The sequence below is a fragment of the Mesoplodon bidens genome (genome assembly GCF_964165515.1).
Source record: "Mesoplodon bidens genome assembly, chromosome: 18".
NCBI lineage: Eukaryota > Metazoa > Chordata > Mammalia > Artiodactyla > Ziphiidae > Mesoplodon > Mesoplodon bidens.
Window position 1 is genome coordinate 44,349,061 of NC_138175.1, and position 27,953 is coordinate 44,377,013.

At 40.7% G+C, this 27,953-nt stretch overlaps 1 protein-coding gene across 1 annotated transcript; it reads left to right on the forward strand.

Annotated features, from left to right (window-relative positions):
* Positions 1–4,078: 4,078 nt before the first annotated feature.
* On the forward strand, positions 4,079–27,595 carry PDCD2L (programmed cell death 2 like). Its single transcript, XM_081217041.1, has 7 exons — positions 4,079–4,227; positions 4,341–4,507; positions 4,663–4,723; positions 6,004–6,377; positions 7,334–7,444; positions 11,451–11,599; positions 27,145–27,595. Exons 1-7 carry the CDS (start codon positions 4,120–4,122, stop codon positions 27,273–27,275), a joined length of 1,101 nt encoding a protein of 366 aa, XP_081073167.1. The 5' UTR covers positions 4,079–4,119; the 3' UTR covers positions 27,276–27,595.
* Positions 27,596–27,953: the final 358 nt, after the last annotated feature.

The following is a 27,953-nucleotide window of genomic DNA, read 5'->3' on the forward strand; positions in this document are numbered from 1 at the left end:
GTGGCTTTGGAGGGATTGTATACTTCTGTTCACTGGATAGTTTTTAAAACCACATTGATATTTTGTCTGTTTTGGGTGAATTCCTGGCTCAGATCAAGGGTGACCACTAACTCCTGGCCAGATGCTCGGGTAATTCTTTCCTTTTATAAGATAGACAGTTGAAAAAAAGGATTTTTGAAGAAACTATATTTTTATCTTCTATTTAAGGTACTTCTATTCAAGATACTAAATATTTCTGGCCAATTTAGCAGAAAAGGAATTTTATTTAAAGAGTTGATAGGCAGAGTTGATGGGCAGAATTGATGGGCAGACTAGAGGCTGAGCTTTCCAGACCTGCACCCTAGGCCATGACACAGAATGATCTGGACTGGGAAACTGCTGCCCCTTTCACAAAGCCCTGCTGCCCTCAACCCTGTCATCAGGCGGCCTTCACCCCATCTTCTGGGCTGCCTGCATTTGAGTTGTCCTCTAGCTTGGTCACATGCCTTCCTCAAAATAGGGAAAAGTCAGGACTTGTATTTTTAATTCCTATAAAGAGAAGACAAACTGCACCCATGAATGCTCAAAGAAAGGAATACTCTGACTGTAGAAAGTGACCATACAGGTGCAAATGTCCACTTAAAATAAATAACAGAAATTGTCAGCACTCCTCATCTTCCTGTTGGTGAAGTGGAAATTGTTTTTTTTTAATTCCAAAAGTGAATGCCCACTTCTCTCCCACTTTTGCAGAGGTGATAGAAAGATGCTCTTCAACAGTCAAGCTCTGTTGAAGCCCCTGCTGACCCACCTCCTTTCTTATTTTTTTTTTGGTGGGGGGGCGCCTCACGGCATATGGGATCTCAGTTCCCCGACCAGGAATCAAACCTGTGCCCACTGTAGTGGAAGCGTGGGGTCCTAACCACTGGACTGTCAGGGAATTCCCCCACCTCCTTTCTTAATATAGCTGATGAAAAGTGAGCTATATTCCCATCAGAGGCACTGCCTCTATTACAAAAGGGCAAGCACACAAGTCTGTAGAGAGGAAAATTCTAGGTGGCAGACCCTCTCAGGCTAGCTTGTCTTCACATGAATGATCTTTTAGCAGTAGGCCCACTGAGTTCCTCTTGGCCAGCTGCCAAGTCTCATGTCTTCCCTTAGGCGGGAGCACCTGGCATATGTCAGTTGGCCATGTGTCCCTTGGCCCTCCCTTGTTCTGCTCATCACTGCCACTGTCATCACTTACAGCTTCCACTTATCCTGTGGCTGCCAGTTGTTGCAAGTCTTGAGCAGTATATTAGAGTTCTGCAGAGGAACAACCAATAGGATATGTCTGTGTATCTCTATACAGACATATGAGGAGATTTATTATGGGAGCTGGCACACATCATTATGGAGCCTGAGAAATCCCACGATATGCTGTCTGCAAGCTGGAGACTCAGGAAAGCCAGGGCTATAATTCAGTTTGAGTCTGAAGGCCTGAAAACTAAGAGGCCACTGGTGGGAGGCCCAGAGTCTAAAGGCTTGAGAGCCAGGAGCTCTGGTCCAAGGGCAGGAGAAGATGGATGTCCCAGCTCAAGAAGAGAGAGAATTCACCCTTTCTCCACCTTTTTGTTCTCTTCAATCTCTCATCAGGTTGGATGATGCCCACCCACATTGTTGAGGGCAGATCTTTACTCAGTTTACTGATTTAAATGCTATTCTCTTCTGAAGCACCCTCACAGATAATCCTAGAAAAATGTTTTACCAGCTATCTGGGCATCCCATAGCCCGGTTAAGTTGACACGTAAAATTAACCATCACAAGCAGCCCTTCAGGTGAGACTGAAGCAGCTTTCAACATCTTCATTCTGTACTTCCTCAAATACAAACTGTATCACAATTTGATGATTTGTGTTTGTCAGGAGGTCCAAACCCTACAAAATCATGAATTAAGTTAGACACTTCAAGTCTCACACATGCAAGCACTCCTTACGTTGTTCCAAGGACTCCACGATAATGTCAGTGTCAAATTTGTTGTTAAATTGCTTCTGAAATTCCAGAATGGGGCAGCAGTTAACATCTTGAACATTCCTCTTAAGTAATAAGGCTTCATGCTGCAATCACACTTTGATCAAGAGGCTGTAATAGGTTATATTAGGATGTAAACAGATGACACGTTGGAGAGAGCTCAGTAACTGTTGGAGGAAATCTTGCTGTGTTAGCAAGAATAAGATTTGTTTTTTTTAAATTTTTGGCTGCACCACGGGGCATACGGGATTTTATTAGTTCCCTAACCAGGGATCACACCGGTGCCCCCTACAGTGGAAACGTGGCATCTTAACCACTGGACTGCCAGGGAAGTCCCCAAGAAGAATTTTGAAGTTTGTTTCTTCTTGCAAGAATTTAGAAATGTATCCTGGGAAACATCAGCTAAAATAACAAGTATCTACCAAGTCATCCAGCCTCTTTGGCTAGACCTGAAGTGAACAGCAAGATTGGACTTCACAGCACCTTTAAAGCCATCAGATTGGCAGTGGTAAACCAAAAGTAAACTGGTTTCACCTCCAGGTCCTCGCTGGGGCTGGAGCCAAACATCAGGAGGCACCTGTGTCCTCTTTTTTTTTTTTTAACTATTTATTTATTTATTTATTTGGGCTGTGCCAGGTCTTAGTTGCTGCCTGTGGGATCTTCGTTGTGGCATGTGGCCTTCTTAGTTGCGGCATTCAGACTTCTTAGTTGTGGTATGCGAACTCTTTAGTTGCAGCATGCATGTGGGATCTAGTTCCCCCACCAGGGATTGAACCCGGGCCTCCTGCACTGGAAGCACAGAGTCTTACCCACTGGACCACAGGGGAAGTCACTTTCTTTTTCTTTTTTTACACACCATGGTATGAAGCCTGAAATAGTGCTTCTGCAACATGCTTTTTTAAGTGCGGTTTATTGAGGTATAATTTACATATAGTAAAATCCATCTTCCTTTGGTGTACAGTTCTGAGTTTTGACAAATGTATACAGTCATGTAACAAGCACAAGTGAGATATACAGCATTTTCATCACCCCAACAAGTTCCTGGCACCTTTTGTGGTCAACCTCTGCCCCCTAAACCCCTAAACCCAAACCCTGGCAACCATCCATTTGATTACAAAAAGTTCACCTTTTCCAGAATGTGGCCTTTTGTGTCTGGCTTCTTTCACTTAGCACGATGTTTTTTAAATTCACCTATGTGTGCCACAGGCATTTAAAAAACTTTATTACCGAAAATTTCGAACATATAAAAGTCAAATAGCATAAGAGACCACCCTGTGCCTGACACCAAATTTGAACAATTATCAACCCATTTTATTTCATCTACAGTCCCGCCCATCATGTAGCAAATCCCAGATATATCATTTCATCTATAGGCATTTCGATATGTCCTCTAAAAATTTAGGGCTTTCTTGCGGGGGGGGAAGGGATAAATTGGGAGACTGGGATTGACATATACACACTGCTATATATAAAATAGATAACTGATAAGAACCTACTGTACAGCACAGGGAGCCCTACTCAATAATGGCCTATATGGGAAAAGCATCTTAAAAAAAAAAAAAAGAGTGGATCTATGTATAACTGACTCACTTTGCTGTACACCTGAAACTAACAACATTGTGAGTCAACTATACTCCAGTAAAAATTTAAAAAATAATTAAAAAAATAAATAAAAATTTAAGACTTTGTTTTTTTCTTTTTTGGGGGAGGGGCTTGTTAACGACAGTGCTATTATCCAACTTATTTTATTTTATTTATTTATTTATTTTTCACGCACCGAATGGCATGCGGGATCTTAGTTCCCTCAACCGGGATCCAATCCGCGCCCCTGCAGTGGACGCGCGTAGCCCTAACCGTTGGACCGCCAGAGAAGTCCCATATCCCACTTATTTTAGATAAAACTTTTTGGCAAGACTAGTTCACAGTATAGGGTGCCAACTTCCTTCAGCAGCGCGCACCACGAGCCAAAAAACCTTGCCGCTCCGCGATTTTCACCTCACGGCTCCAAACCGTAACCCCGGAAGCGGTCTGAAGGGGGCGGGGCCGTCTCTCAGGCGTAGGCGGTGCGCGTGCACAGAGAGGCGCACCCTCTCGGCTGCCGTAGTTCGCCTCTTCAGGTGGGCGGCTCGTCGTTATGGCGGCCCGTCGGAAGCCGGTGCTGCTCGGGCTTCGAGATACTGCAGTGCACGGCTGCCCCAGGGGGCTGGGAGCCTGGACCGCGAGCAAGCTGGGCGGCGTTCCGGTGAGGTGGGGCGCCGGAGCCGGGGTCGGCGGGTGCTGGTGAGGGCTACGGGGTGAGGGAGTGGGCGAGGTCTCGGGTAAGAGTCAGGGTCTGAGTGCCTCCCTTGCCCTCAGGACGCCCTGCCCGCCGTGGCAGCGCCGAGGCCAGTGTGTGAACTTTGCAGGCAGCCGCTTGCCCTGGTCGTGCAGGTGTACTGCCCGCTGGAAGGCTCCCCGTTTCATCGGCTCCTGCACGTGTTCGCTTGCCCCCGTCCAGGGTGCGCTAGCGGCAGGGCGCGCAGGTAGGCGGGGAAGTCCCGGATCTGCCCACTGGACTTTATACCGAGTGGGCGGGAGCGGGGCTGGGGGGCCAGCACCCGGCGCACTCGGAGGGGACTGGTCAGTCGGCTGGCAGTCGGCGATGGACCCTTCACCGCAGTTTTTCTTTTCTATGAAGTTGGAAGGTGTTCCGCTCCCAGTGCCTGCAAATGCGAGAGAAAGAGACGCAGGACGCTCAGGTAAAGCGCTTGTGACTATCATATGATCTGCTGTAATTTGAGGGTATTTCGTTTGAGACAAACTTTAAGCCATGTTCTTTGAAGTACTTTGGAATGGTTTTTGCTTTTTTATGTTTATTTTTTATTACTTTTTCTTTTTAGTCATCCATTTTATACACATCAGTGTATACATGTCAATCCCCATCTCCCAATTCATCACACCACAATTTGCTTTTTTTTTGAACCATAAAATGGTACTTCCTTAACGTCTTGTTAGTTGTTTTAATTATGCACTGAAGGCATGGAAGCACATAGCTTACTGATTTTTCTGTTTGGGAAAAAGTATGGGTGTGTATATACACATCATTATATATGTGTGTGTTTATAGTAAATATACTTACTGTGATAAGTATATGTGTATATAACAAACATAGTTAATACGACAAAACTCGAATTTATTAAATTTTAAAAATCAGGCAAGTTGGTAGCTGCAGAACAAAATTCAGCTTCCCTTTGCCTGTGAAGGCTGCTTTATATATACACTGAATTCTTAATGTGTGCCAAGCACAGTACTAGCAATACTGGGAATAAAAAGGTGGTGTCTGCCTATATTTGTCAGGGTTCAATTGCAGATAATAGAAAAGCACTTTGACTTTTTAAAGCTGAGACAGACTTAAAATTAGGTTTTTACTAACTTATTTGGATAGCCTGGAGGAGATGACTCCAGGAGTGACCTCCAGAACCACACCTCAGAACTGGCCTGTCAAGGAGCTGCTAACCTCTCTTGCAGTCAGGAAACTGAGATGCGTTCCGGTGAATGGAAGCTGCCCTGGTCAGAACTGTTGACTCCAGAGCCTTGCTGTCTCCATCTACAGATCAGCTACCTTTTGCTTCATGGCCCCTTCTTCCACTTCACTTTGTCTCAAGTTTGTGTCTCTCTCTAGACACAGACAGACCCCCTGATCACACCTAGGACCCCAGGTGCTTAGGAGTCTGGGAAATGTAGTTCTTTCTTACCATGTGCAATACATGAAGCACAACTGAAAGAGATGTTGAAGAAACCACCATACGGCATTTGCCATGGTGCCCCTGAAAAGGAAACACAATATTTGTCACCTCCAACATGCTTTTGAGTAAACGGGGTCCAGGAAGTTGAATCAGAGTGTGCCAGAGTGGAGGGCGGGGGGTGCTGGTGTTAAGGCTCCCTCAGGAAGGTGAAGGGATGGGTGGCTCAGGAAGCCAAGGGAGTAGGTGAGATCACCCAAGTGTGCTTGAACCACATTCACTGGATATTTTTCCAGAAACAGGAAGATGGCCTCACAGCTGAGGATTGGTGTGATGGTGCAGATGACTGGGGAAGCGACAGGGAGGAGGCGCCTCCACCACAGGTTATCTCAGATTTTGGAAACGATTCCAGCCGCGCCAAAGACAGAGACTGGACTGCCCAGCTCCAAGACCTCCGCCTGCAGGATACTGTCCCGGGTGCTGCTCCTCCTGTGCCTCCTGGGGAAGGGATGGCCTTGCCTTCCGTGCTGCCGCAGTTCCTGCCCTACTACATCTGTGTTGTTGATGAGGATGACTACAGGGACTTTGTCAGTCTAGATCATGCTCAGAGCCTTCAGAGGGAGTATCAACAGAGAGAGGGAATTGATATGGAACAGTTGCTTTCCCAAAGGTGAGAGTGTGTACTGCTGAGTGTGAGAGGTGATTTGATCAGGAAGCTGCCACAGTAGGTACCCTTTGGTTTTACACTCGTATCTGGGGAAACTTTTTCAGGCAGCACTTGTGTGTGTAGGACCTTTCTGCTTCACGCCTCTCAGATGAGAAAGGGAGACAAACAAGGGGATCTTACCAGCCACCCTGGAGTTAGCTTGAAAACACTTTGTTCTGTTTATAGGGACCCTCAGGAAAGTGAACAAACAGAAGTTAGGAATACCAAGTATTTACGCAAGATGTGTTTACTGTCTCTTTAACTTTTCTGTTTTTAAATGTATAACAGAGACAGGTAAGTTAGAAAAATGCCATTTGTTTATTGACTCTTGGCTGTGGCTCAAGAACTGGCCTAGGACCTCAGAGACCCTCCCAGAGCCTCAATTCTCCCCTGTAAAATGGGAGTGATACTGATATCTGGGTGGTGTATCTCTTCACATGGTTTTTGGAGTTAAGTGAGAGAATAGGTCTTGAAAGGCTTTATAAACCAAAACCCTCTAAAGAAGTAAGAATAATCACTTTGCTATTATAATAGAATTACAATAGGATATTTGGAGAGTTGATCTGGTTCTTTACCAGAGCTGTATCATTTGTAAGCTTTTTCAGAATACTGTTGGAGTGTGTGAAGAAGTGTTGGTGTTTGAAAATAATCCATAATGGAGAAAGAAATGGAGAGAGTCAGTGGACATAATGACTTTTTAAATTGCAAATAATTATCCAGAGTTGAAAATGGCTAGGAAGCAGGGCTTGAGAGAAGGGTGGCGGGGGGTTACTGATATTCATTATAAAGTAGTAAATATATGATATTTACATTATGTGCATATATTACTTTGGTAAAGTTTTTAAAAATTGTGTACTTTTCTAAATACTTTAATACTCTGGATATATACAGGCAAAAGTGTTTTTTGCTTCTCTTTTTAGTCTTTCTAGTGATGATGATGAAAAATATGAGAAGACCATAATTAAAAGTGGAGATAAGATGTTGTACAAATTCATGAAGAGAATTGCTGCTTGTCAGGAGCAGATTTTGAGGTAAAGGCACATTTTTTTAAATTGTTTTTCTTGATTGTAAAAGTAATGTATATTAGTTTGGGAAACACAGGGAAGTATAACAAGAAAACCAAAATCTACAGTATTCCTCAAACCATGAAGCTGAGATTTTAGTTTATTAAGTTCACTTATTTTTTATGCATTTGGATGCACACATGTAAGTAGGTTTTGTGTATTTTTTTAAAAAAAATAATTGGGGTCATAGAATATTTATAATTTTTCGCTTTTCTTTCTTTAAAAAATATTTATTTATTTATTTAGGCTGTGCTGGGTCTTAGTTGCGGCCCGCGGGATCTTTGTTGCAGCATGTTAAGTTGCAGCATGTGGGCTCTTAGATGCAGCATGCAGGCTTCTTAGTTGCAGCATGTGGACTCTTAGTTGCAGCTTGCAGGCTTCTTAGTTGTGGCATGCAGACTCTTAGTTGTATCATGCATGTGGGACTTTAGTTCCCTGACTAGGGATGGAACCCGGGCCCCCTGCATTGGGAGTGCGGAGTCTTACCCACTGGACCACCAAGGAAGTTCCTTTGGGATATTTTTATAATGGCAGTTCTTGGTGACCCTTGGATATGAGAGTAAAAGAAGGCAACAGAAGTGGTTTTGAGCTTCTGGCTTGTGAAATTGGGTGAGTGTTGATGCTATTCTTGAGATGGGGGTTTAGGAGGCTGTTATCTGGGGTGTGGGGTTTTGATTTTTCTTGAACTACAGAGTGTGTCCTTATCAGTTTGACTTCCATCTTTGTAACTAAATCTTTGTTAGTTATAATAATTTTGATTTTATTTCCCCTGTGCGTTCTACTTTGTAAGTTTCATATATTGAAGACATAATACTTTGTAGTTAAGTAACAAGTGCTCATAGGATATTGAATCATAGGTCTTGGAAGTTCATTGCCCAGGTCTTCCATTTCTACCTGTGGGTCTGTGGGTGAGTCACTTAGCCTTTCTTATCCTCAGTGCCTCATCTCTAACGTGAGGATGATGATACAACTACCTATTTCATAGGATTCCTATGAGAATTAAATGAGGTGATGAGGCAAATACTCTGTAAAATATACGTAAATACTGGCTGTTGTTTGAAATCCACTATGCTATGTTTTGGGGAAGCAGAGATCTGTTAGGATCTCTTTTTTTTTTTTTTTTTTTTTAATTGGCCGTGCTGCGTGGCTTGTGGGATCTTAATTCCCCAACCAGGGATTGAACCCGGGCCCTCGGCAGTGAAAGTGCAGAGTCCTAACCACTGGACTGCCAGGGAATTCCCTAGGATCTCTTAATAGCACTGGCATATTTATGAATTCTTCATCATCTTAGGACAAGGGTCTACTGAATCACCTAATTTCTGTAAATTCTTTGGCGGTAAGGAGAGTATATAACTCTCATGCAAAACATAGTGCCCATGTATAGTAGGTATTTGGTGGAGCCAGCACCTTTTCAAATGTGGTACGGTTGGAAAGAACCTTGGTTTAGGTCTTAGAAGACTTGGCCTTGGGCAGATGACTTTACCTTTATTTTCTCTTCTGTAAAATGGGCCTAATACCTACTTTACAGCATGTTTGGAAGGATTCAGTGAACATATTCATTCATCCAGCAAATATTTATTGAGTCTATTTTAGATGCTGCAGGTACAGCAGGAAATGACACAGAGTCCATGTTTTTATAGCTTTAGCTTTCTAGTGAGGGAGGTTAAAAATAAATAGACGTGTTGTATGATTTCCACAAGTGATAAATGAGGAAAATAAAACATAGCTATTATAAGTAGAATGTCAGAGAGGCCTCAGAGGAAATGACATACCCAGCAGGTTATAGTATATAAAAATAATGACATAGGGAAAACTTTGAAAAATGGGTCCAGTTGAAGTGGACAGAGTAAAATCAAATGGTCTTTCTCCCCTAATACCTGATATGATGAATATAAAAGGTAAAAGTCAGCCCAAAATAAAATAGAAAAAAAAACAAGTATTAAAAAGAAAATTCCTTTCATCAGCATTGAAATAAGGAAAGGAATTTAATACCATAAAATTCAGAGTGGCAGCTCAGGATATAATATCACTAAATGTCTAATACAGTTCTGGGTACCTCACATGTATTTAAATATTTATTTTTGTAATTAACTTACTTTTCACAGAGGAAGGTAGAGAAATTTCTGGAATGGTTTAGTGTGAGTTCTAACCATACAACCTTCTTCTTTCACCTCTTCAAAATACCCTGATTAGCCCACAAAATCCTGAGAATTGCAGTAATAATCTTGAATCTGGAAAGAAGCAAATAGGAAAAGAATCTATCTTCTGCTGTAGCGCTGTTGGCCAGAGAACTGGGTGTGGTAGGGTGATGATGCAGGGAATTAGGAATTGCCTCTCAGAAGCAAAAGTTGTTGACTAGTTACAGTAATGATAAAGAGGTCAAGGACAATTTCTTCCCCATTAAAATGGGATCTCCCAACATGTAACACATTTTACACTATCTGAGAAGTAAAAGTGAAACCCAGGTGTTCTAGTAGATTGCATCTAGTCTTACAGAACCATATCCCCATCCCACTTCACCTACAGAAAAGTAGAAGAAATGAAAAATATGCTTGGAGAAGGGGAAAGGAGCAGACCTCTGATATGAGATAGACAGAAAATCAGTAAGAAAGCCCACACACCGTTTTGGAGAAAACAGGTGGTCTAAACAGAGTTGCCCCCTTCAGGCATGAGCTAGATGAAAAGTGGCATGCTGCTCCTGTAATCATATTATCGACAGTAAAATTAAAGAAATGAATAGTACAAACAAAAAGGAGCCAAGAACCATATCTGGAAGAAAACATAATCTGAGAACACATAATTCCCAGCAGAGTTTTCAAGATCTAGAAGAACTTTGTAAGAAAATACATTCAGTAAAACCCAAGAGCTCAAAGTTGAGAAAATGAAGTAACTATGAGATGCCAAGGGAAATTGAGTTGCTAAAGAAACCAAGCCACACATTACATATTGAATAAATTTAGAAATAATAGACTTGGCTGAAAATCGAAGTATTGACGTGGTGAAAAGAGTTGTGAAAATCTAGTGAATGCAGAAGAAAAATACAAAGCAATTAGAGAGAAGGTGATATCTATGGAAGGTTGATAAATATAACTACTATAAGGATAATCGGTGTCCAAAATAGAGAACTCAACAAATGGATGAAAAACAATACTCAAAGATGAAATAGGAAATTTTCCCCAAAATGAAATAAGAACTGAATCTGCAAATATTAAAGTACAAGAGTGATTGAAGTGAGAGACCTAACCTGGTGGTGGTTTTAAAAGTATTTTCGATTAAGGTCTTACCGTATAGCACAGGGAACTATATTCCGTATCCTGTGATAAACCGTAATGGAAAAGAATATGAAAAAGAATATATATATATATGTATATATATATATATATGTATAACTGAGTCACTATGCTGTACAGCAGCAGTTAAACACAACTTTGTAAATCAACTATACTTCGATAAAAAAAATAAAGTCTGTCTGATAATTCCATCATTTTGGCTGTTGATCTCCTGGTATTCACTTTCTTTATGGGTCAATTCTTTCTGCTTCTTTGAATATCTAGTAACTTAAAAAAATTGTTTACTGGAAATGGTATGTTAAAGAACAGTAGATACTGAAGTTATTATTTATTCCTTAGGAGTATATGCCCCTTCTTCTGTAAGGCCAGTACTGTGGGGGGCTGAGTCTTCTTAATCTTCAGTTGAGCTGAGTCTGGGCTTTGTTGCAGTTTTAGTTAGATTCAGTTTAACATTAGCTTTAGTGCCTTCATCTAGACTTGATAACCATTGATAAGAATTCAGATATCTTGCTATGATATACAACCTTGCAGCTAGTTTTCTGGGCCTTTGGATTTTCTTTGCTCTCTGGTTTTGCTCCGGGTACTCTCCAAGAAAGAAACAAAATTTGCAAAGCGTGGTCTTAGATGTTGGAATGTGACTTGTACGTGGCCCTGATTCACAGTTCTTTATTTCCTTGCTCTAGGTATTCCTGGAGTGGAGAACCACTTTTCTTGACTTGTCCTACATCAGAAGTCACTGAGCTCCCAGCCTGCAGTCACTGTGGAACCCGAAGGATATTTGAGTTTCAGCTTATGCCAGCGCTGGTCAGCATGCTCAGAAGTGCTAATTTAGGTAATAAGCCGTTTATTTATTTGAGTTTGTGGGTTTCTAGCACTAATTTGGAATTATTTTAAAAATGAAAGACTATTGTTTCATTTTTGTTTCCTTATAAAATATAAGCATATTACAAAAAATTTGGGAAATTAGAATTATTATTATTTTTTAAATATTTATTTATTTATTTATTTATTTATTTTTTTTTTTTCTTTTTTTTTGCTGTACACGGGCCTCTCACTGTTGTGGCCTCTCCCGTTGCGGAGCACAGGCTCCGGACGTGCAGGCTCAGCAGCCATGGCTCATGGGCCCAGCTGCTCCTCAGCATGTGGGATCTTCCCGGACCGGGGCACGAACCCGTGTTCCCTGCATCGGCAGGCGGACTCTCAACCACTGCGCCACCAGGGAAGCCCTAAATATTTATTTTATTTTAAAATTTTCTTTATTTTTTTTTGGCTGCATCGGGTCTTAGTTGCGGCACGCGGGATCTTCGTTGAGGCGTGTGGGCTTCTCTCTAGTTTGGCATGCGGGTTTTCTCTCTCTAGTTGTGGAACGTGGGGTCCAGAGCATGTGGGCTCTGTAGTTTGTGGCATGTGGGCTCTCTTGTTGAGGCGCGCGAACTCAGTAGTTGTGGCGTGCGGGCTTAGTTGCCCCACAGCTAAATTAGAATTATTTTAAGGAAACGTGTTGCTTCCATTTGGGGCTATTATAAATAAAGTTACTATCAACATTTGTGTACAAGTCTTTATATGGACAGGCTTTTCGGTAAGTATCTAGGAGAAAAATGGTTGAATTATATGGTAGGTGTGTGTTTAACTTTTTAAGACATTGCCAAACTGTTTTCCAAAGAGGTTGTGCCACTTATATCCCAACCAGCAATACATGAGAGTTGCACATCCTTGGCAACACTTGATATGGTCTGTCTTTTTCATTTTAGCCAGTCTCACAGGTGTGTAGTGATGTCATGTCGTTTTAATTTGCATTTCTCTAACAACTAATGATTTTGAGCATCTTTTCATGTGTTTATTTACCACTATATGTTTCCTTTGGTGAAATATCTGTTCTAATCATCTTCTCTTTTTAAAAATTGGATAGTTTGTCTTCTTATTATTGAATTTTGAGAGTTTTGTATCTATTCTGGATACAAGTCCTTTAGTATATAATTCATAAATATTTTCTCCAAGTCTGGCTTGCCTTTTTTTATTTCTGTTTCTTTTGGTATGGACTTTATTCTTTAGAAGCTTTCAATTTACAGAAGAATTAAGAAATAGTACATAGAGTTCCCATATACCTCACACCCAGTTTCCCCTTTATTAACATTTTACATCAATATGGTACTTTTGTTACAATTAATGAAGCAGTATTAATACATTATTAACTAAAATCCATAGTTTATTTAGATTTCCTTAATTTTTACCTGATATCCAAGAGCCTGTCCTGGATACCACAGTGCATTTAGTTGTTGTGTCTCTTGCCTGTGATGGATTTTTAGACTTCCTCATTTTTGAAGACCTTGACAATTTTGGGGAGTACTGGTCATTTACTTTGTAAGATGCCCCTATATTGGAATTTGTCTGATTTTTTTTCTTATAATCACAATGAGATTATGGGTTATTGAGAGGAAAATCACAGGGGTAAAGTGCCATTTTCTTCATGTCACACATGATATCAAGGGTGCATCTTTATACATTGACTGTTGATGTTAGCCTTGATCACCTGGTGTTTCAGGTTTCTCCACTTGAAAACAATTCCTTTTTCTCCCCCCAGTCAGAATAAACTGACTTGTCTTTTTATTCTCTAAGCAGTGTCCTTTCAAAAAACAGTTTTTAATTTTGAAGGACAGTTGATTCATTTTTTCTTGTATGGATCATGTTTTTAATGTCTTGTCTAAGAAGTAATTGCCTAGCCCAAGGACACTAGTTTTTTCCTAGTTTTCTGTTTTACATTTAGATTTATGTCCATTTTGAGTTAACTTGTACATATGGTGTGAGGTATGGATCCACTTCGTTCTTTTCCATGTGAATATCCAGTTGTTTCAGCACCGTTTATTGATACGGATATTCTTTCTCTGCTGAATTATGTTTTACCTTTGTTGAAGATTGCTTGTCCATATATGTGTTACTGTACTTGTGTGCTCGCTATTCTGCATTCTGCTCCATTCATCTGTATTTGTGTACCCTCTATTCTGCATTCTGCTCCATTCATCTGTATTTGTGTACCCTCTATTCTGCATTCTGCTCCATTCATCTGTGTTTGTGTACCCTCTATTCTGCATTCTGCTCCATTCATCTGTGTTTGTGTACCCTCTATTCTGCATTCTGCTCCATTCATCTGTGTTTGTGTACCCTCTATTCTGCATTCTGCTCCATTCATCTGTGTTTGTGTACCCTCTATTCTGCATTCTGCTCCATTCATCTGTACTTGTGTACCCTCTATTCTGCATTCTGCTCCATTCATCTGTACTTGTGTACCCTCTATTCTGCATTCTGCTCCATTCATCTGTATTTGTGTACCCTCTATTCTGCATTCTGCTCCATTCATCTGTACTTGTGTACCCTCTATTCTGCATTCTGCTCCATTCATCTGTACTTGTGTACCCTCTATTCTGCATTCTGCTCCATTCATCTGTACTTGTGTACCCTCTATTCTGCATTCTGCTCCATTCATCTGTACTTGTGTACCCTCTATTCTGCATTCTGCTCCATTCATCTGTACTTGTGTACCCTCTATTCTGCATTCTGCTCCATTCATCTGTTTTTCTGTTTTGACACTGCTGCCACACTGTCTTGACTACTGTAGCTTTGTAGGATTTGTAATCTGGTAGGTATCAATCTTGCAGCTTTATTCTTCCTTTTCAAAGATATTTTGACTCTTCCAAGTCCTTTGCATTCCTGTGTTTTTAAGAATCAGCTTGTCAGTTTCTTTAAAAAGTAAAAGGCATTCTGGGGTTTTGATTGGGATTGCATTGATTCTCTGGATCATTGTGGGGCGAATTGATATCTTAATGTTGAGTCTTCCAGTTCATGTACATAGTATGTCTTTCCATTTATTTAGGTTCTCTTTAATTTCTTGTAGCAGGGTCTTATACTTTTCAATGTATAGTCTTGCACATCTTTTTTCGGTTTTGTCTTAAATGCTTTTTTATGCTATTGTAAATGGCATTTAAAAATTTTCAATTTCTGATGTCTGCTGCTAGTATATTTAAATATAATTGATTTTTTAAAAGATGTGTTGTAAAATATACATACTTAAAATTTACCATTTCATGGTCATGAAGAACCTAGGGGCAAGATGGCAATAAAGACACAGACCTACTGGAGAATGGACTTGAGGACACGGGGAGGGGGAAGGGTAAGCTGGGACAAAGTGAGAGAGTGGCATGGACATATATACACTACCAAATGTAAAATCGATAGCTAGTGGGAAGCAGCCCCATAGCACAGGGAGATCAGCTCGGTGCTTTGTGACCACCTAGAGGGGTGGGATAGGGAAAGTGGGAGGGAGGGAGACGCAAGAGGGAAGAGATATGGGGATATATGTATATGTATAGCTGATTCAGTTTGTTATAAAGCAGAAACAAACACACCATTGTAAAGTGATTATACTCCAATAAAGATGTTAAAAATAAAAATTTACCATTTTAGCCATTTCTTTAAGTGTATAGTTTAGTGGCATTAAGTGTATTCACAATGTTATGTAAACATCACCACTCTCTGTTTCCAAAACTTCTTTGTTATCCCAAACAGAAAATCTGTACCCATTAAGAATTAACTACTCCCCCACTCCCAGAAAGGAATTAATGCCCCCATTTTCTCTTCCCCTAGTTGCTGGTAACCTCTATTCTATCTCTTTCTGTCTCTGTGAATTTACCTATTCCAGATACCTCATATAAGTGGAATCGTACAACATTTGTCCTTTTGTGTCTGGCTTATTTCACTTAGCATAATGTTTTCAGGGTTTGTCCATGTTGTAGCATGTATCAAAATTACCTTCCTTTTTATAGTTCATTGTATGTATATACAAATTTTTTTAATTCTTTAACTTGATGGATTTCCATCCTTTAGCTATTATGAGTAATGCTGCTGTGAACATTGGTATACAAATATCTGTTTGACTCCCTGTTTTTAGTTCTTTTGGGTATATCCTAGGAATGGCATTGCTGGGTCATTTTTAGAGCTGTAAACACATACATTGAAAACAAAGAAAAATCTCAAATCAATGACCTAATTGTTTACCGTTTAAGGAACTAGAAAAAGAAGACCAACCAACCAAAGCTCACAGAAGAAAGGAAGGAATAAAGGCTAGAGCAGAGATCTTAAAGGATAATATAAAAACAACAGAGATAAGTGTTCAAAACCAAATTTTTTGGTGTGGATTCTTTAGGATTTTCTGCATATAAGATCAGATCATCTCTATTTACTAATATATATTTTATATATATACACACACATATTGGTATTTGCTAAATGTAATGATTTTACATGGGATGGTGGCTGATTACATTTGATCTTTATGACCATTGAGTATTCTCAGGTGTATCTAAAGTACTTTTAGAACAGACATGAAAATATTCCATCTACTCATCGAATTCACAAAACATGTTTACTCATTGTAAAATATTTTAAAAGGTTAGCGTGGTTTAATTTTAGAAGCAGAAATTCTGTCCCTTAAGATGATGAGTTGACCAAGGCACATGTTTGGCATAATCATATACAGTTGAGGAATAATGGCTTCTGTCTCTTTGCACAACTGCCATAGTCACTCATGTATAATATCTGCAATGAGGGCGTTTTTATGTCAGCATTATCTTTTTCCAGTTTACCAGTAATTACCTAAGGTACATCATATCCATTTTCTCTTTTATTTCAACAATCGGTAAGCCTTTCTTCTGTGGTTATGGAAGTGTTCTTAACATGAACATACCTTGTCATGTGACATATTTGTTTACCATGGCCTACTTCTCTTTTACAATCAGAAACAAGGAAAATTGTTTGCTTTTTGTATTCCCTACTGTACTTCAGATCTAACCTGATTTCTTAGGACCTTTATATATTTCTTTTGAATTGCTTTAAACACATAAGAAGAGATCACTTTTTATCTTTACCTACATCATTAGGTGTATGGACATTATAATAACATGTAATTTTTACTACACTGAAAATCATTTCAGGCTTTGATCTTGGAGTAGTTTTTCTAAGAGGTGACTTGTTCCTGGGACAAAATATAGCAACAACTAAAATCACTTGCAGGATTGTCTACTATTTTTGTTTCTTTAAATTTGTCAGTTTCGGGGGCTTCCCTGGTGGTCCAGTGGTTAAGACTCCCTGCTTAACGGCAAGGGTTTGATCCCTCATTGAGGAAGTTCTGCATGCTGTGGGGTGCAGCCAAAAAAAAAAAAATTTGTCACTTTCTGGTAATTATCCTAGGAACTGGTGAGTTCTGGGTATTTTTTAAACAATTCTGATTAGAAAAATCAAGATGAAACACTGAATCTTTGTGGTCAGAAATTCTGTTATCATTATTCTAATATGAATATTTGAGTGGCAGATAATTTGATTTTGATCTGTTCGTGTGGAAATGTAAGCATGGAGACAAAGACAAAATAAAAACAAGCATTCTTGGGATTTCCCTGGTGGCACTGTGGTTAAGAATCCACCTGCCAATGCAGGGGACACGGGTTCGAGCCCTGGTCCTGGAAGATCCCACATGCTATGGAGTAGCTAAGCCTGTGTGCCACAACTACTGAGCCTGCACGCTAGAGCCTGCATGACACAACTACTGAAGCCCACATGCCCTAGAGCCCACGTGCCACAACTGCTGAAGCCCGCACCCTGTAGGGCCTACATGCTGCAACTACTGAAGCCTGCGTGCCCAGAGCCCGTGCTCCGCAACAAGAAAAGCCACCTCAATGAGAAGCCCATGCACTGCAATGAAGAGTAGCCCCCTGTCAGATTTCCCTGGTGGTGCAGTGGTTAAGAATCTGCCTGTCAACACAGAGGACACGGGTTCAATCCGTGGTCTGGGAAGATCCCACATGCTGCGGAGTAACTAAGCCCATGCACCACAACTACTGAGCCTGCGCTCTGGAGCCTGCGAGCCACAACTACTGAGCCCGCGTGCCACAACTACTGAGCCTGCACTCTAGAGTCCGTGTGCCACAACTACTGAAGCCTGCGTGCTTCAACTACTGAAGCCCGTGTGCCTAGAGCCCGTGCTCTGCAACAAGAGAAGCCACCGCAATGAGAAGCCCGCGCACTGCAATGAAGAGTAGCCCCCGCTTGCCGCAACTAGAGAAAGCCCACGTGCAGTGATGAAGACCCAGTGCAGCCAAAAAAATAAAAAATTAAATTAAAAAAAAGAAAGAAAAAAAAGTAGCCCCTGCTCGCTGCAACTAGAGAAAGCCCACACACAGCAACAAAGACCCAATGCAGCCAAAAATAAAAAATAAATAAATTGTTCGTGCCCCGGTCTGGGAGGATCCCATATGCCGCGGAGCGGCTGGGCCCGTGAGCCATGGCCGCTGGGCCTGCGCGTCCGGAGCCTGTGCTCCGCAATGGGAGAGGCCACAACGGTGAGAGGCCCGCATACCGCAAAAAGAAAAAAAAAAAAAAAAAAAAATAAATAAATAAATAAATTAATTAATTAAAAAGAAATAAATTAAAAAAACAAGCATTCTTGGAAAAAAGAGATCAGATCATCTGCAAGAGAAATAATTTTATTTTTTTATTTTTAAAATATTTATTTTGGCTGTGCTGGGTCTTAGTTGCAGCACACAGGATCTTTGTTGCGACATGCGGGATTTTTAGTTGCGGCATGCAGGCTTCTTAGTTGCAGCATGTGGGCTTCTTAGTTGTGGCATGTGAACTCTTAGTTGTGGCATGCATGTGGGATCTAGTTCCCTGACCAGGGATCGAACCCAGGCCTCCTGCAGTAGGAGCACGGAGTCTTACCCACTGGACCACCTGGGAAGTCCCCAGTAGAGATAATTTTACTTCCTTCTTTCTGATTTGTATGCCTTTTATTTTTCTTGTCCAATCACTCTATATAGAACTTCTGTATTGAATAGAAGTTACAAAAGTAGGCATCCTTTACTTGTTCCTTGTCTTAGGGGAATAGCTTTTAGTTTTTCACCATTGAGTATTAAGTTAGCTGTGAGTTTTTCATTTGTATGGCCTTTTTCAGATTGAGGAATTTACCTTCTATTCCTAGTTTATTGAGTGATTTTTATCACTACAGAGTATTGAATTTTGTCAGATGCTTTTTTTCTGCATCAATTGATATGATCATGGTAATTCTGTGGATTCTGTTCATGTGGTATATTATATTGATTTTGGTATGTTTAAACATCTTTCCATTCTTGGGATAAATCCCATCGTATCATAGCATATAAACCTCTTTATAAGCTCCTGGATTTGGTTTGCTAGTATTTTGTTGAGGATTTTTGCATCCGTATAAGGGATATTGGTTTGTAGTTTTCTTTTAATATCTCTGTCTGGCTTTGGTATTAGGATAATACTAGCCTCAGAGAATGAGTAAGTAGTCCCTTCTATTCAATTTTTTGGGAGACTTAAAGAAGGATTGGTGTTTATTCTTCTTTAATTGTTTTGTAACATTTACTAGTTATATCCTCTAGTCCTTGGCTTTTCTTTATAAATTTATTTATTTTATTTATCTTTGGCTGTGTTGGGTCTTCGTTGCTGTGCACGGGCTTTCTCTAGTTGCGGTGAGTGGGGGCTGCTCTTCATTGTGGTGCGTGGGCGTGGGATCTTCCCAGACCAGGGCTTGAACCTGTGTCCCCTGCATTGGCAGGCGGATTCTTATCTTAGCATTTCTTACAGGGCAAATCTACTGTTATGAACTCCCTCAGCTTAAAAAAAAAAAAAAAAAAAAAAAGGAAAATCTGGTAATATCTTAATTCTCCTTCAATTTTGAAAGATAGTTTTGACAGATACATAATTCTTTTTTTTTTTTTTTTTTTTTTTACTTTTTATTTTATATTGGAGTATAGCCGATTAACAATGTTGTGATAGTTTCAGATGCACAGCAAAGGGACTCGGCTATACATATGCATGTACCCATTCTCCCCCAAACTCCCCTCCCATCCAGGCTGCCACATAACATTGAGCAGAGTCCCCTGTGCTATATAGTAGGTCCACTGGTTATCCATTTTTTTTTTAAGTTTATTTATTTATTTTTTTAATTAGTTTCTGCTTTATAACAAAGTGAATCAGTCATACATATACATCTGTTCCCACATCCCTTCCCTCATGCATCTCCCTCCCTCCCACCCTCCCCATCCCACCCCTCCAGGCGGTCACAAAGCACCGAGCTGATCTCCCTGTGCTCTGTGGCTGCTTCCCACTATCTATTCAACTGTTAAATCTTATTGAGGCTATCTTGTATGCAACTAGTTACTTCTGTCTTGCTGCTTTCAAAGTTACCCTTTTGTCTTTGAGTTTTAACAGTTTGTCAATTTAACATTTGACTACCCTGTGTCTGGTGTGGATCTCTGAGTTCTTGCTGCTTGAAGTTTGTTGAGTTTCTTGGATGTGGTGTTGGAGCTAGTTGCTAAATGAAAGAAGGAAAATCTCTAAAACTTACTAGTGTCTTAATCGAGCTCTTACTAGATGATGAAGTGTTTCACTAGACTCCAGAGTTCCAAAATCGATAGTTTCAGATAGTTCTTCCAGCTCAGTAGCTGCTTTAGTGGAAGATCAGATTCCTAGAGCTTCCTACTCTGCCATGTTCCTTGACATTATTTCCACAATTGATTTTTTTGTGTGTGTGGTACGCGGGCCTCTCACTGCTGTGGCCTCTCCTGTTGCGGAGCACAGGCTCCGGACGCGCAGTCTCAGTGGCCATAGCTCATAGGCCCAGCCGCTCCGCGGCATGTGGGATCCTCCCGGACTGGGGCACGAACCCATGTCCCCTGCATCGGCAGGCGGGCTCTCAACCACTGTGCCACCAGGGAAGCCCCACAATTGATTTTTGTATACTGATCTTGTGCCCTGCAACTGTTCTATTGATTATTTTGTTGATTACATCAGGTTTTGAACATAGACAATCTTGTCGTTTGGGGATGAAGACAGTTACTTCTTCCTTTCCTTAGCTGGCTGTCTTTTTTTTCTTTTTCTTTTCTTTTCTTCTTTTTTTTTTTTTTTTGCCTACTGCACTGACTAGAACCTCAGTACAGTGTTGAATGTAAATATGAGAGCAGACATCCTTGTCATAATTCTGATCATAGGAGTAAAGCAGTCAGTCTTTAATCGTTAGGTAACTTAGTAACTTGTTAACTGTAGGTTTTTTGTAAATGCTCTCATCAGGTTGAAGAAGTGCCTGTCTAATCCTATTTTTTTGCGTTCTTTTTTTAAAAAAAACAAATTTATTTAATTATTTATTTTTGGCCGCGTTGGGTCTTCGTTGCTGTGCTTGGACTTTCTCTAGTTGTGGCAAGTGGGGGCTACTCTTCGTTGCGGTGTGCGGGCTTCTCATTGCGGTGGCTTCTTTTGTTGTGGAGCATGGGTTCTAGGCGCATAGGCCTCGGTAGCTGTGGCATGTGTGCTCAGAAGTTATGGCTCATGGGCTGTAGAGCGCACGCTCAGTAGTTGTGGCGCATGGGCTTAGTTGCTCCGTGGCATGTGGGATCTTCCCAGAGTAGGGCTTGAACCCGTGAACCCTGCATTGGCAGGCAGATTCTTAACCACTGTGCCATCAGGGAAGTCCCTTTGAGTTCTTTTTAATAGCTGTGTATACAAGTATTATTTAAGTCACATTAGCAAATTGTTGCATGGTAGGTATCTACCAGTTTCTGTTGCCATCAGCCACATAGGAGGTTGTTGATGTCCCAGCATCTTTTGCAGCATCTGGTACAAAATTTTGGAAAAGTTTTGCAAATATTATTGTTAAAAATGTCATAACCTAGCAATTCCACCCAAAAGAATTGAAAACATACGTACACCAAAACCTGTACACAAATGCTTGTATCAGCATTATTCAGAATACCCGAAAAGTGGAAGTAACTGAAATGTTCATCAACAAATCAGTGTACAAACAAAATGTGGTATCTCCAGTGAGTATTATTCTGCCATGAAAAGAAAGGAAGTACTACATGATAAACGTGCTATAAATAGTTGTGCCTTGAAAACATTATGCTAAGTGAAAGAAGCCAGACACAAAAGGCTACAAATTATATGATTCCATTTATATGAAATGTCCATGATAGGCAAATCCATTGAAACAGAAGATTAGTGGTTGCTTGTACCTGGAGGCAGGAGAGAATGGGGAGTGACTGCTAACGGGTATGGGCCTGGGGTGTCTTTTTGGGGTGATGAAAATGTTCTGGAATCTGATAGTGGAGATGTTTGTATAACTATGTGAATATGGTAAAAACCAATGAACTGTAGCTTTTAAAATGGTAAATTTTATGGCATGTGAATCATATTTTAATTAAGATAAACACTGTGTAAGCAGCTGCACAAACTCATAATGCCTTTGGTGATCCTTATAAGGATGGCAGGGACAACAATTATGACAGCAAAGTGATAATTATAACAATTAGACTTAATGGAGGAAAAACAAGTTTTTTTAAATATTTATTTTTTGGCTGCGTCGGGTGTTAGTTGCCGCACTCGGGATCTTTGTTGTGGTGCATGGGCTTCTCTCTTGTGGCACGTGGGCTCAGAAGTTGTCGTGCATGGGCTTAGTTGCCCTGCGGCATGTGGGATCTTAGTTCCCCGACAGGGATCGAACTGGCATCCCCTGCATTGGAAGGTGGTTTCTTAACCACTGGACCACGAGGGAAGTCCCAATGAGGTAATTAAGCCAACTTAAATAATGAACATTCATTCATTAGGAAAAAACGTTAGTTTTATTTTGCCCTTTTATGTATTGATAATATGTAGTTGCATATGTTTTTTTAACCAGTATTTCTACAAATTAATGTTATTGACACCAATCCTGTGAGCCCTTAACTTTTTGAGATCTTCATATTTTTCTTGCTGAGGTATTTATTCTACCTCTTCCTTGTTTGTTATACATCCTCCTCTTTTTTTTTTTTTTAAACTACTTTTGTGTTAGGTTTTCACAGTTCAAAAATGTATGGGTTTCTCTCAGTCTTTATTGTTGTTTTTTTTCTTTTTAAAATTCTAAGTCAAAAAGTCTATCTCCTAGTTGTTTTTCTAGGAGATGGCTTTGTAAAATATTTAAATCATTACTCCGTGCAATGTTAAGTTTACTTACATTGTTGTGACACGGATCTCCATAACTTTTTCATCTTTCAAATCTGAAGCTCTGTACCCATCAAACAACTCCCCACAACCCCTGGTAACCACCATTCTACTTTCTATTTCTATGAATTTGACTACTGTAGGTACTTCATATAAGTAGAATTATAGTATTTGCCCTTTTGTTATTGCCTTACTTCACTTAGCATAATGTCCTTAAGGTTCATCCATGGTAGCATGTGTCAGAATTTCCTTCCTTCTTAAGGCTGGATAAATATTCTATCATAGGTATATACCGATTTTGTTTACCTGTTCGTTCGTTGATGTACACTTGCTTCTACCTCTTGGCTATTGTGAATAAGGCTGCAATAAACATGGGTGTACAAATATCTCTTTGAGATCCTGCTTTCACTTCTTTTGGTTATATACCCAGAAGTGGAATTGCTGGATCATATGGTAATTCTATTTTATTTTATTTTTTCGAAGAACCACCATACTGTTTTCCATAGTGGCTGCACCATTTTATATTCCCAGTCAACCGTGCACAAGAGTTCCAATTCTTCCATGTCCTCACCAACACGTATTTTCTGTGTTTTTCATAGTAGCCATCCTAATGGGTGTGAGGTGCTAAGTGATGGTTTTGATTTGCATTGCCCTGATGATTAATGATGTTGAGCATCTTTTCGTGTTAATGACTTATTAGTCATTTTCATATCACTTTATGTAAATGCCTGTGCAAGTCCTTTGTCCATTTTTTAATTGGCTTATTTATTTATTTTTCTTGAGTTGTAGGAGCTGCTTATATATTCTAGATGCTAACTCCTTACCGGATATGATTTGCAAATATTTTCTCCCATTCCACTGATGGTGTCCTGTGATGCACATAAGTTTTTAGTTTTGATATAGTCCAATTTGTCTGTTTTTACTTTTGTTGCCTGTGTTTTGCTGTCATACCCAGGAAATCCTTACCAGGTACTTCGTTTCAATTAATTAATTTATTAATTAATTTATTTAATGGCTGCGTTGGGTCTTCGTTGCTGCGTGCAGGCTTTCTCTAGTTGTGGCGAGCGGGGGCTACTCTTCGTTGTGGTGCCTGGGCTTCTTGTTGCGGTGGCTTCTCTTGTTGCGGAGCACGGGCTCTAGGCACGTGGGCTTCAGTAGTTGTGGCTCGCGGGCTCCAGAGCGTAGGCTCAGTAGTTGTGGTGCACGGGCTTAGTTGCTCCGTGGCCTGTGGGATCTTCCCAGAGCAGGGCTTGAACCCGTGTCCCCTGCATTGGCAGAAAGATTCTTAACCACTGCGCCACCAGGGAAGTTCCTAGGTAATGGGTTCTTTATTCAAGAGGCCCTAGTTTCTAAAAAGATCCTCTGAAATTAAGAGAATTATATTCATTCCGTATTTCAATTTTGAATAGTACGCATTTGGCTCCTTTACTATAATAGATAAGGAAAAGTATACCCTACTCCATCTCCAAATATTTTAGTATCATTTTTGCTTTATCAAGGTTTATAAGTCTGTATTCTATAGCCATAATTCTCACAGCTGTTTAGCCTATGAATTCTTTATTTTGACTGTTCTCTCCTAGCTGGAATCTATCAAGTAATAACCTCAAAGAGGGCTCGTAGGTGTTGTTCTTACTTTAGAATGTGTGTGCTGGTCTGCCTTTATATTTGAAGGACAACTTATATATGAAGTTCTTAAGCCCCACTTTCTTCAAAACTTTGTAATTGCCCATGCTGTCAACAGTGAGAGCCCCGCCAGTCCTTTTATCTGGTACCTCCTGTCATCTCCCATGGCTGCGTCTCACCGCGAAGTATGTTTTGGCATTGAATGTTGCTTTCTAGAAGTCTGAGGGTGGACTGATTCCACCCCTCCCACCGCTGCCACCTTTGTAACTAACTTTATGCTAGGATGCCTGTAGAATTTTCTTCATTTATGAAGTCCGGGCACTGAACCAACATATGTCTTGCCGTCCCATTGTTCTGTAATCCTTTTATTGTGGGACAGGATAGGTCTTCCGACCCATATATTTAGTTTTTCTTCCTTTTTATTTCTGAGTATCTTTTCTATTGAATTTGTAGCTTTTCTATGGAAGCAACACCAGTTGCTTTGGTCAGCTTTCTCCTCTCAAATGCATGCTTTTCCCTTTCCTTCTACATTCATTGAGATTCTCTCAAGCCTCTTTTTCTACCTGTAATTAAGTTTCACCTGTCTTTTCTGTTTCTTGTGGTTTCTGATGTTTTTCATTGGATGTGTAATGGGACTGTTTTGATCTCCATATACTGTGTCTTTCTCCTCCCCCTCCCTCATCCCCCAAATGTGGCAGGTCTCTGGGCTCATGTATATAATACTCAGCTACTTGGTATTTTATTCTATCTAATTCCTTACACCTCCTTCTTTCCTCTCCTGGTGGTTACTAGTACTGAGTTTCAGCCTTCAATGCCCTCTGAAAACTGCCTGTTGCTCATTCTAGTTGGGAATTATCTCAAATTCACATTAATTTTTCAAAATCAGCTCTATTTTGACCTTTCTTTGTACTGTCTTTGATTTTCTTTCCATTATTGCTGTCTACATTTTTAAAAGGTATTTTTCTTTTGCTGCTGCAAACCAGTTGTCCACCTCCTCCTTTTGACTCCTGTTTTCCTATTCTGATTTCAACAGGAGTTCTTGTTGCTCATGTTCTCTTGATGACATTCTTCGTGGCTCCATCCGTCAATAAACTTCTATAAATTCTTAGGATTTATTTTCTACTTTTTGCCTGTATCCTTTCTTGGAGGTAGTGTTCTGTCAGTGTGACATATTTTTTTGTTTGTTTGTTTGTTTTTGTGGTACACGGGCCTCTCACTGTTGTGGCCTCTCCCATTGCGGAGCACAGGCTCAGCGGCCATGGCTCACGGGCCCAGCCGCTCCGCGGCATGTGGGATCTTCCCAGACCGGGGCACGAACCCGTGTCCCCTGCGTTGGCAGGCAGACTCTCAACCACTGCGCCACCAGGGAAGCCCCAGTGTAACATATTTTAAAATGATCTTCAATGTCAGATAGTCTAGACATTTGTAATGAAGACTAATTGAGACTTTTTGTTTATTTTCAAAGTATATTTTACTGAGACTTCCCTGGTGGTCCAGTGGCTGGGACTCTGTGCTCCCAATGCAGGGGGCCTGGGTTCGGTCCCTGGTCAGGGAAACAGATCCCACATGCCACATCTAAGAGTTCGCATGCCACAACTAAAGATCTCACATGCCGCAACTAAGACCTGATGCAGCCAAATAAATAAATAAACATTTAAAAAAAAATAGTATATTTTACTGATAAATCTGTGGGTTTTTTGCAATCAGCAGTCACTTTTTGTAAGAATACTGCAACTGTATTGTGACTGAAAACTAGTGAGCACTGTTTTTGCTTTAAGTAATTATTTTTTCAGTGTGTAAGGTAGAATCACTCCCTGCGGCAACGCCAATTATCCTGATATTGAGCCATCTTTTTCCTTCCTTTGTATTATCTTCTAATTGCTTAACCTTTTTGTTTAACAGTTAAGACTTAAGATGTGCCCGGCTCTGTTCTAAGTATCTTACATGTATTGGCTTATTTACTCCTCCTTACAGCAATCTTATCATCATGATAAATATAGTCATTATAACATAGAGGTGAAATCACTTGCTCAGGGTGGTAGAACTCAAGCTCTAAACTCTAAACTCAAGCAATCTTGTTCCAGAGTCTGGGCTCTATCCACTAAGCAAACTTTGAATTTTTTTTTTTGATGGGTATACTATTTTATTAACATTTAAATTTCACCAAGAGTTCAAGTATATGCTAGCCATTTGTTCAGATTTTTGAAATAAAGACAGAATGGGCAAACAGCTTTGAGGGTGCGATGTATTTAACACTGCACAATATATTCACCAACTAGACAGTCGAAGGGGTGGTATGACTAGACACTTAGGAGCACCAAGTACAGGAACAAGCCCTGGAATTGGAAGAAAAACCTGCCATTCAGGACTGAACAGAGGTCTTTGGTTGCTGACAGAATCTCCCTTGACTTCAGATGTGAGACAAACCAAGGGAGTCTGTCAGTATACAAAAACCACTGCCTTTAATAACAGGATGGACTTGCCAGAACCAATTCAGATTGTGGGGACCAGTCTGAAGTGAGCAGGGTTGGCTGGAGGCTGGAAATGTTGCAGCTGAAGGCCAGCATCGTCAGATGACAGCAGCCATGTTCTAAAAATCGCTGATTTCTACACAAGCTCCTAAGATGCTTTCCCCAAACAGGGCAAACTGTTAATACTGAGTGTATCTCATAAGTTTTCTCTTTGCTGGAATCCTGAATATGTTGTACTTTTCAGGTCTTTCTGTGGAATTCGGAACCATTCTAATTTACACATGTGAGAAGAGTTGCTGGCCTCAAAATCATCAGACTCCCGTGGAAGAATTTTGTATTATCCAAGAGGACCCAGATGAATTATTATTTAAGTAGTGCATTTCCTTTTGTGTTTTTTTGTTTGTTTTTTTTTCATTTTTGGCTGCGTTAGGTCTTTGTTGCTGCACGTGGGCTTTCTCTAGTTGCGGAGAGCGGGGGCTACTCTTCATTGCAGTGCGTGGGCTTCTCATTGCGGTGGCTTCTCTTGCTGCGGAGCACGGGCTCTAGAGCACAGGCTCAGTAGTTGTGGCCCATGGGCTTAGTTGCTCTGCAGCATCTGGGATCTTCCTGGACCAGGGCGGATTCTTAACCACTGTGCCACCTGGGAAGCCCTTTCCTTTTGTTTATATAAATTAAAGCAAATTTTAATGTTTAAATTGTGTTTTTACCTCATTTTGACTCACAATTTATTAGCTCTTGTTTCTTGTTTCTTTTTGCTTTTTGGCACCCCTGATGGGTCTGGAGCCAGGACTAGAACCTCCCAGCTGTGGGCTGGTTAACCCTTCCAGCGTCAGTGGCCTGTGTCCACAGTGGCAGCTCAGAATGTGGCTCCTCTGTAGCCCAGAGGGCAGGTGATCCTATGTAAGCAGACCGGTGGGTTCTACGAGGGAGAGCAGCTGGAGAGCCATGAGTGCAGCCAGCCACGTACCACCCCTGCAGCCTTGGCACTTTTGCTGTCCCTGGGTGCTGACAGAGCAAACTACTGGAACTGCTCCAGCTGCTTGAGGCTCCTGC